The sequence below is a fragment of the Sinohyriopsis cumingii genome, chromosome 18 (genome assembly GCF_028554795.1).
Source record: "Sinohyriopsis cumingii isolate HCF-2022 chromosome 18, ASM2855479v2, whole genome shotgun sequence".
NCBI classification, from domain to species: Eukaryota; Metazoa; Mollusca; class Bivalvia; order Unionida; family Unionidae; genus Sinohyriopsis; species Sinohyriopsis cumingii.
The window spans coordinates 53653770-53664903 of record NC_142978.1 but is presented as its reverse complement, the minus strand read 5'-3'; the positions used below and the strand labels follow the sequence as shown (position 1 = coordinate 53664903).

The 11134-nt window shown below is 34.2% G+C and overlaps 1 protein-coding gene across 1 annotated transcript; it reads left to right on the top strand.

The window, feature by feature from the left end:
* Nucleotides 1–1972: 1972 nt before the first annotated feature.
* LOC149776661 (uncharacterized) lies at nucleotides 1973–7487 on the top strand. The gene is made up of 3 exons (XM_089942500.1): nucleotides 1973–3356; nucleotides 6355–6445; nucleotides 6891–7487. The coding sequence occupies exons 1-3, from the start codon at nucleotides 3113–3115 to the stop codon at nucleotides 7039–7041; spliced, it is 486 nt and encodes a 161-aa protein (XP_089798626.1). The 5' UTR covers nucleotides 1973–3112; the 3' UTR covers nucleotides 7042–7487.
* Nucleotides 7488–11134: the final 3647 nt, after the last annotated feature.

Below are 11134 nucleotides of genomic sequence, written 5' to 3'. Positions count from 1 at the left end.
TCCAACATGTTATTAAACAAAGTTTGAGGTTTAAGATAAGGCTGATAACAATTAACTTTTCAATAATTGATAAAGTTAATTGTGCCAGGAGATTTCTCTGAGTTGACCAAGGACTACCTAATTATTTTCTGATAAAACGGTGTCCTAGTCGTCTTTATTTGCCTAGTCTATACTGTAAAATCATCAGTCCAACAAATTTATGCAACCCCTTTCCCGTATGCTCTTTGAATACTCAGTCGTCAACGTTATCACAGCTGCGGTAATTTTTCTTGTAGACATACTAACATAGTAATGGCGACTTGCTATTTTTTGCGAGTAATTTTCTTTCTTCGCTTTCAGTGGAACCTTAGTCATAAATTAATTTAATTTTCTGTAGCACCATTATGAAACAGGCGCTTCAACACATTTCAGTGTTGGTTGTTTTGCTCGTTTTATCTCACAGTATACATGCCTAAAGAGTATATAAGGCAGGAATATGCTCTAGGGTTTCTGGCATTAACATATATATTATAATTATTTTCTGTACATTGGGTACGGCGCAGTTTCTAGTAATGCCCCAGTGTCTCGAGATATCAAAGATCTTCATGTGTGAAATAAACATCTTACATCAACGATAAGGAACCTCAACATAAAGTACGAAACTCTAATATAGTCACTAAATATATTATATACCAGTAATTTTATGCATGGAAAATGTAGTAAAGGAAACGTGTCCTACCAATATTGCAAGGAGATGATGAAGAATCCGTGTAAAGCGTTAAAGATTATAAAACGTTAAGGATTATTTGCCCAAGTAAATAATTTGCGCAGGATTTGTGTATGGGTAGTGAATTGATGTCTCAATGTGTTTTAAGTAAGACTGGAAATACCATATTTGTACACGCACACACACACACACACACACACACACACAATTTTATCTGTGCGTGGCTGTCTTTTTCTTATCTTCTAGACAGCCATGGACAAATAAAATTATATTTTAAAGCCGACACACTTTCTTATAACTAATTCTCTAAATTTGATTAATAGCCAATTGTTACTACTATAACAATGAAATATCTGGGATATAAATTCTCCATACATATATTTACATAAAACAACAGATGATGTTATGGTCATTCCATTCCTACGTCAATTAAAATATTTTCCAGCAACCGCAACAAGTTGAAATAAACTAGTTGAAACATAATACATTTAAAGGTTTAATTCCTGTAGAAGCAGCCATGTAAAGTTTTGCAAACACAACGAATTTTGTGTTTTATTTGTTTGTCTTGTCTTTATTTTGTATTTGCCTTTGAAAAAGACCCTTTGAGAGTCGAAAGCGCTTAGGCTAGTTAGATAATGGTTTTGCACTGTTCTTTGTCAGTTTATTGCATTTATCTTAATCAATCCCTGACACGCGTGATCCTTTGCTGGATCCAGTGCACTTGAAATGACTGTTTTTCGCCATATAATTTGTGTGTGTGTGTGTGTGTGTGTGTGTGATTAGGATTTTTAATGTAGCTTTAACAGTTTTTCAGTCATATCGCTACGATGTCTGCAGTGTGGCAGTTTATAGTGATGTCTATCACCAGGGCATCATGCCGCAGACACGTAGCATGATGTCCTACTCAGTCACTCTATACGGACACCAGGCCGACCAGTCCTAACACTAACCTCTTAATGCTGAGGCCAAGCGAGGCAGCTGTTAGTGCCATTTTTAAGTCTTTGGTATGACTCTGCCAGGGTTCAAACCCACGACCTCCCGCTTCCGAGGCGGACGCTATAACCACTAGGCCACCGGAGCTTTCCATATTATTTGTATTCTTTATATATATATATATATATATATATATATATATATATATATATATATATATATATATATATATATATATATATATATATATATATATATATTCTATGATCATTAGCTAAGTAACAGAAAGAAACTAAACAGCAAGTGTTGTAAAATTTCAAATTCAAACAATAAATAACAAATTCTACACAGGACCAAAAAAAATGAGTGTTCCGAATGAATTCCAGGTCCTCGAATATGCTGAAGTATCAACAGTCCTGATGCATCAAAATGGCATTGTCCAAAATTGACATTATTTCCAAAATGACCAGTAGAATGAGCACGTTATAAAGCCAATGAATAATCGAAATAAATTTTCACTCTCACATTATATCTAAACAAATTATTAAATAATAATATAACTCTACACGCTGTTTCTTCGAACAAAATATGTATTGGACTTATGCGGTGAAACAATTGTTTTTGTCAAAATAATCATTAGACAAAATTGCAAAATAACTTAAGATACATCTTATTTACGTCTATTATGATTCCTTGAAGTAAGGTATATCTTTACTGTGTCTTAGAATTCTAGGAAAGAAAAATACAAATAACATGTGGAATTGTATGTCGTGTGCAATGTTTTAGACTTGTAGTATGAACACGTGTTTTGCCAAACTTAAAAGGTAACAAAATAATAAAACTACATTGTCCATTTTCATATGTGTAATAGGAGCTATAATGACCCAAACGTAATGATAACTTTCCATTCGACTCTAAATGGGTTCCAGTTTGTAAAGTTTTATTTTTATTGGGCTCCGCAGTTTCCAGAATGTAATGAGAAAATTGATCTAGTCTATATGTTGTCCACTTATAGAAATAAGACAAAACATATCAAAATATGTTCGCTTTGTTGCTGTAAACAACAGAGCTATCTATAGCTTCAGGTAATACAAAGCCTATCTGGGAAAATATTTTGAAGTGCATTTTCTGAGCGGACGGATGGAGTTGTGATGTTTACAGCAATCAGCAACGTATTTAACTTGTCTCTACTAGGAGATATTTTAATTCATGATTGATAAAGTATTTAGATATAAGTTCTCGCATATCATGTGTTTGTTAGCTTAGTCCTCCAAGCATTCAAATATTGAGTGAAGGATTGTATCATACACTACAAAAAAGCATGACAATCGTTTGCGAATAATACATTTATTTGATATTGTGAATGTAGCCGTACGATCTAAAATTTTATATTGTAATGACCTATATCTATCTCTTGCTTCAGACGAGCCAGATATTCCAGTTGTTCTAACCTTAACTTGTGAAGATAATGTTATGCTGAATAATACGCATTCTGATGCAAGTTCTACGAGTCCAAACTTGATAACATCATCACCAAATATGGCTCCAAACACCTCTAAAAGTCAGTCTCCAACATCAGTAGTGACAGCTAAACCACTAACGAAATTCGAAACAACACGAACGGCAGAGATCAGTGCTAGGGACACAAATGGAGTGCAGGAAACAACGACAGTAAATCCATCTAACGTGGTAACAATAACAGCAGCACAAAGCAAAGGTATACAAAATAATGTTAGAGGTCATTTCCTGATATTATTGATTATCAGTAATTTGGGTTGACACATATAATAAAGTATAAAACGGTGCTTTAAATCGGATAATGTATGCAAAATAAATAAATTGAAAGCTAGACAGACAGACTTTATACAGATAACTGCATATTATGGTGAATTGATAGCTATGTATCACGCATAGTCGAATATTATAGATTTTCATGGTGAACAATCATAAATTTGTGCAGAAGAAATATAATTAGGTTAATGTTTAATTAGATCACAATACCGGGAAATATGCGATATAATTTTATACACGCTCTCAGTTATATAGCACAAGGTTGTCTTAAAGTAAATCTTAAATATACCAACATGAGTCAGCAACATAATGTTATAAACTTTGCAGAATTATTAAAATTGGCTCAATATATTATCCCATTTACTGCCAAATCCGAAATCTCTTTCATTTCGGTTTCCGGATGGAAAGTATGATACATCCTTGATAATAAGTTCGATTAAGACAGGATACGGAACGTGATAATTTGATCCATTGTCATAGCTACTGTACAATATTGAAAAACAATTATCGTATATTCGTGAAAGCAATGGTAGGGCCGTGGTATATTCAGTATGTTCTGCAATTAATATTTCTTTAACGTGAACAAGGAGATTCGTTGTTAGCATTTTATTATATGAAGCAGGAGATGCCAGATTTGATTTTACCCACCCATACCCACCTAATAAATATTGTCTCCACTTCCCCATTCCCAGGAGGTGGGGCTGCCATAACTATTAAAGAACCTTTAAAGTTCTGTGTTACTACCAGTCAATTGCCGAATTCGTATGCATACGTCCCAAGATATTTAGCATTTGCTTGTGAAGCAAGGACAGACACGGAAGTCTAAAGGCATTTCACAAAAGGTATTACATCGCCTCTGCCCCACCATACTCAGGTACCACACTCAGAAGGGTATCTCTGGTATTAAGAAGACAAACATAGCCTATTAGACAAAACATAATCGAATGATAGCGCAGTTTTATGGTCATCACGTTTTTCAGCGACGAAGTGGGAAAAGATACCGATGATAGTATCTGATTATCTTGAAGCACAACCCGTATTAAGTCGCGAACGAAGCTTCTGACTGGAACGCCACTGCCAGAAAGATGATAAATAGATGGCTGACCTGGGATGTCAAAAATATGACAGGGTGAACACCTTGAGCGTGCACGCTGTGTCGGCGGCACGGCATTGTCCTCCTTCCACCTATTCAAGATTTATTATTGCGCTGTTGGTTGCAGGCGTAGCTCGCACAGTTGTGACGAAGAATATCAATCGGTTTCTTGCATGCGGGCCGCGTTACCTCATCATTTCCGACCCTCACGGTAACGATCAGCCGTTGCACCAACTTCGCGCTATGCTTTCTAGGCAATATGGTTCTTGCATATGCGCTCTCCATCTCGGTTGCAAATATTATCTCCTGACCAAACTGGTACCCAAACGACCGCTTAACTAAAGCCAATAGAACCTCTCAGAATGTTCAATGCACGTTGAACGCCGGTCACAACCGCCACACCTACACGATATACATGGCTAGGATGTGAGTTACATGGCATATCAAATTCCGGCCGGGATAAGCACACAACAGTTTTGGCCAATTTAACTGCTCCGGTCGCAGATGATGGCCAGCGTGGTCGCAAAACTGGAAACCTCCTTTATAGGCAAAGGTTGTTCAACCTCCTTGTAACAATTGGCGACATGAAAGGTAGTTCACGTGTACTAGCGGCTTTTGGTCGCTGCCACGTGAACGAAACAAGAGGTCGTGCAGGCGGAAGAAGGTAAATCTGCCACATAGACTGCTTCTTGAATTACGCTATGACAAAATGTGTGAGCTCTTCCAGTAAATACGCAGGCTATAGTATATTGCGGTGAACTTCAAATCCATCGGGTTATGTTATTCCTACGTTAAAGTTGGCCCATGGTATGCAAACCATCCCTTCAGTTTGCCAAGTCAAAATATGTCTGACAACGTTACAATGTCAGTTGCGGCGGGGACTCGAACTAAAATACAAAAAAATACAATAATCAAACAAACGAAACCCTGTTTTTGATTTTTGCTGCTCATGCGAGGGTGTGTTAAGGTTAATACGTTTTGGTACTGATTCAATGCCCTCAACGTGTTTGGCTGGTAATTCATCGACTTTTGCCAATCGTATGCCTTGTTGATGCATATGAAATGTATCATTGAAAGATTAATTCAAGTTTATGACTTCTCAATAGAATAAGAAACTTTCACCTAGAAATACACAGAAAACTGCGTCATTATTTTTACATTCAAACCTATATAGAATATGGTAACACTATAGAGGAAATAAAAACGACTAAAACGTAGCAAAATGAGCACATCTTCAAATAATATTAGTATCAGACCAAACAGGAAATGTAAACCTTCAGCAGGTGAGTCAATAGTATCACATTTTCAAGACAGAATATATCTGGCAAAACTAGCTTAACGTACAATATATCAATTAACAGTGTCTTTGTCTATTTAGTCACTATTCCAGCACAGGCTGCCTGGTTATTCTCTTCCTATACGAAATAAGGAATGATTCAGAAGAAGTTTCTAGTACATCAGATCTTTGCACTTCAACTTTATTATATTAGAGATGTCCGCTCTATTTATTTGTTCCAAACAGTGTCAACAATGTTGTGTACCAGCTCAAAATAATGTGTTCTAGTTCATGATAGTCTCATTGTAATGATGACATTTTAAAAACATTCAAAATAGTGTTACCAAACAGTAGGAAACATAAAAACTCTTGAGACGGGCCAGATCTAAGTGATTGCTTTCATTTTGATGTAGCAACGTTAACGATTATCGGGAAAAATGTAATATATTGCCATTTTATATATTTATATATAATTTACGATATGTAATTGAGTTTCCATGGATATTATATTTTTATAACTTTTATCGTATCCTTATTTCAAACAACTTATTTCAGAAATCGTAATAGCAGCGGCGGCAGGTGGCTTTGTTGTCGGAGTAGTGGTCGTAATTGTAATTGATGTGATAATCTTCATCTGTTACAAAAGGTAAATAGAGTTTGTAACACATCATGTAGATGTATGTATGTATATGTGTGTTTATATGTGAATCTTTGCATCTAGTTGTATGTATATGTATAGGTATTCAAATACTTAGGTCACAACACTACATTTTATGCTTAGAAATTTGCACTGTATATACAGTACATGTTTATTACTGACATTATTTTTTTATGACTTAGTTGGCATAGTTCAAGAATCTTCGTGTCAAATTAATACACGATTCATCCTTTCGTGGGGCCAGCTAAATAATATATAGCGCTGTCTTGCCGCAGCGAGAAATTATGAAAGTGAAATAGTAGGTGCCTCGTGCCCATTTGCAATTGATCACGGAGTAAACGTTACCATTATAATAGGCCTTCGTTTGATTCTCAACAAATCTAGGTGATGAAAAACACAAAAAATCGTTTTATCACTACGTGTTTTATTTCAGGCGAATAAAGAACAAGGATATGCAAAGATCATCAACAGCCCCTCCACGTGATTACACAGAGTTGGAGTTTAATTCCCGAGGCGGGCAGAACAACAGCCATGTCTATAATTCCATTGAAAGGCAGAATACATATGACAATGATGTCCATTGATTAAGAAGAAAACTAAACAATTTACAAATCTTTATAGGACAATTGTATACATGTTGATAATACTCGCTAGACCAAAAAGGACGCATGATAGGTTCTTGCAGAAAGAATTGTAGCAAATATAATATCCAGTATGCTTGTACATTCAGGGGAAAGCAAAATCATCATGAATGGTTGCGAAATTAAACATCTTATTAGTTAATCATTACTTTCAAAATTGCTTTCCATATAATCGAAGAAATACTCTGTTGAGCTGTGCATCAGATGTCGGCTCAAGTTGAATAATCGCAATTATTGTGAATATTTAATAAGACGGGTAATTTCATTGGTTCAAACACCATCACGTGATTACAATCGCAATGTACCACGATCAACGAATTGAAATTAACACTCACAACACATATAAAAGTCATCGTAGTTTGTGACTCAAACTCATAAATTCATGTTTTTGTACATGTGTTAAATGAATTTTAGAACATTGTACAAGTGCAAGCTAAAATAGGGTTAGTAACTCTAACGGACATGCATGCAGACAAAAATGCATGCTTGTTAGGCCAATATAGCAGATCTTCTAACGATGATAAATTTTAAAAAAGGACAAGAGTTACCTTCATTCTCGTATAATCATCATCCTTGATAATATACCTGTAGCTGCTAAAGACACAAGCAACTTGAATTTGAAATAATATATCCATGCATTGTTTATGACTTCAGACCTTTGGTTTTAATCGATGAAAAGAACTAATCTATCATGATGGAGTGACGACTCTGATATTTTACTTGAAGTGTCCTAAACAGGATTAATTATGATCATGTATAACTGCTGAAGAAAACCAACATCAGATATTAACGAATGCAGTGTCAACATTTTTAAAATCAATGATTAGAATACCACCACCCGGACGATCCCAGCTACATTTTTAAAGTATATATATATATATATATATATATATATATATATATATATATATATATATATATATATATATATATATATATATATATAAAGAATACAAATCATATGGCAAATAACAGGTTCGCTGGATTCAGCAATGGATCACTTGTGTCAGGGATTGATTAAAATAAATGCCTGATAACGAACAGTGTGTGTGTGTGTGTGCAATACAATCCTGAATTTATAATGATATAGAATAAACTTTAAGGAATGTTTCGAACCTATCCAGTTTCATAACAACAAAATATTCAAGTAGTTAAAGATCGATTTCACTTTGCTCTGGTTACCAGGGATTAAAAATGAAATATATTAAGGAGACATACTATGTTTTATCTAAATATTAGTTTGTCTCTACCAGTTTACTCTACCTCTACATACTTACTATTTTGTATGTCTACATACAATTTTGTATGATTCTTTCTCTCTGAGAGGCGCACACGTTAAAAAAGATCCCTAAAATGCATGTAAAATGAATGGATACATTATATATTTCTTGAAATGCACGTGAATGTATGCATTATATTAATATAAGTGACTAGATATTGAATCTTTCTCTCTCTCTCTCTCTCTCTCTCTCTCTGTGTGCAATATACGTGGTACCTGAGAACTTACCTGGACAGTTTTATTTCTATATATGTTCATATTTTAATAAATGGAAATCTCTTAAAAAGAGAGAGAAAAACTAGATACATTGATGCCTTAATATGACCAAAGATGATCATTCCACAAAATATGAAAACTCTGGGAAAGCTTATCACAAGAGCCCATATAGTTAAAAGTTCCATCTCAATGTTGATAGAAAAGAGATGCCTTAATATTTTATTGTTTTTTTTTCTTGACCCTCGAAAACAAGTATTTCTTTCTTTCTTTCTTTCTTCGAACTTTATAACTTCAAGAAAGGTCAATGAGGTTTTGACTTTTCATTCGGGAAAATGTATCATCGTTAGGAATTTTGGAACCTTTTCAATGCCAAATGCAGCTATTCACAGAAGGGAGAATATTCTTCACCTCAAAGTTACATTCAACCGTTTTCAGAGAATTGAGATACATATTTCATTCAACTAACGATGTCGGTATTTGCTGAAAATGTTTAGTGCTACAAAATATGGTCAGCGATAAATGTGTTATAAATGTATATGCAGGAAAGTAAAACATGTTTATATGCTATAGTTATATTTTACATTTCAAAATGTAAAGACACTGCAGTAGTTTAAAAGTGATATCTATCACGTATTACAGTTAAGAGAGTTACAACGAGTTAAGCAGCATCAATCCTGACACAAATATTATTGAGTATGGTCTGCAGAATACTCTTGAGCTAAAAATTTAAATCAAAATACATGAACTATGCATACAGATAAATCTTTAAGGAGAGAAACCCTGAAAGGATATAGTTTGACAGAGCAAACAGTTTACAACAGAGGAGAAAAGCATTTGCTGGAATAGAAAACCAATATTGTATTGCTTAAACAGACAATAATACCAATCAAACATATGTAGCACTATGGTTTAAGATAACGCTGAGGACAAGAATGGGAAAGGATTTTGCTCAGAATGACACTCAAAAATGGGTTGATGTTTTCCCAAAACTGAGAGAGGGATAACATAGCACGCCTGACTGACTAACAGACACAATTCTAGATGAATTGAACAAGCAGACAGATCAACTCAATTAATCAATATATTGGATTGCTTCACAACAGGTTGAATGAAAAATAAATGTATAGCAGAGTGTTATTACTAAATGCAACGAATTAACATTTTAAAATCAGAGAAACTAATGTATGATCCAATAATTTAACAAATGGAAGACTTGAAGAGAGAGGAGGTACAGAATATATTAATACGAATATTTTGTGTTCTAATTCGATAAAACAAAATAACATATATCAAAATGTAGAAACTGTGAAGACTAAAGAGTGAACCATAAAATATACCTTGTGAAAGATAATGGATATAATAAATGCCAACCTTGAGTCAACAGGTGTGACACCATTCTTTCTGAGAAATGCGGTTTTTTTTCTCAAGGTTAATGAAAGAATTAGAACATATATGTTTCTGCATGTTACGGGCACAAGCAATACAGAAAACATATAATACTAGCCTATTTCGATAGCGCCAGCATCAGTTAAGAATCTAATTGAGTCCTCGTGTTTCGAAAACAGGGCCAGGACACAAATGAAAACATTTTTTCTTCATAGAGATACGTTACAGTTGAAAATGAATTTAATTTCTCTTCATGTGCAGCATGTAATGTTTATAGCAAAACCATATTCACAAGTTTAGTGTTGACAACGATAAGGCCAGAATACAAGAGACTGACGAATTGTATTTTGACAATTCTTTATTGCACTAACGTGTTACACCAAACTGATCATGCAGGTCTAAGATAACACTAAAATGAACAGATTCAAATTATATGAAATAAAAAAAAAGTTACAGTTCTAGTGTGTAGTTATTGTTTGACACAATCCCATACGTATAAAAAACACTGAAATAAAACATATTTCAACAAAAATAATCACAAGTGTAAATGTTAAGTTCTGCGAAGCCCTCGGAGATTCATTTATTATGATAAGTACATCATAAAAATATGAAAATGTTGTTAGTGACGTTGTCAAGGACGTGTTATTATCTTATTACTGGTTATATTGTTTGACAGTAAATACCTAATGCCGATTCTAGCGCAGCCAGCACGTGTTTTTTTATATACCATTGACTGGTGTAATTTTGATATATCTACATGACCTAAAAGCCCACTCCAACCGCATTCCATCCGAATAAACAAACATATTTGAATATGTATCTGAAGTTATCTATACGCTATAAAATGTGTGGCCACAAAATATTATATAATAACGTTATTAACTCGATAAATGTATTGCCTCAACAAACTTCAGTTAGAACTTGCAGGAAAACTATCCACACCAAATACAATTTCTGTATTTTATTTATTATGACTTTGAAGGCATAATTGTATAAAAGACACAAAATTGTAGCAGTGCCATGAAGCAAAATAAAATGTCCAAACATTAAAAGCAGCCAAACACACAAAGACAAAAGCCTATGGTAAAATTAATCCTCAAGAGATAGTATGGGTATTCGGATTATATTTTAAAAACCGATGGGTCAGATAATGGA

Excerpts from the sequence above, each read along its gene's own strand:
- LOC149776661 (XM_089942500.1), top strand. The coding sequence starts at position 3,113 with ATGCTGAATAATACGCATTCTGATGCAAGTTCTACGAGTCCAAACTTG. Across the intron at positions 3,357-6,354 it reads AACAGCAGCACAAAGCAAAG|AAATCGTAATAGCAGCGGCG; the intron begins GTATACAAAATA and ends AACTTATTTCAG. Across the intron at positions 6,446-6,890 it reads ATCTTCATCTGTTACAAAAG|GCGAATAAAGAACAAGGATA; the intron begins GTAAATAGAGTT and ends GTTTTATTTCAG.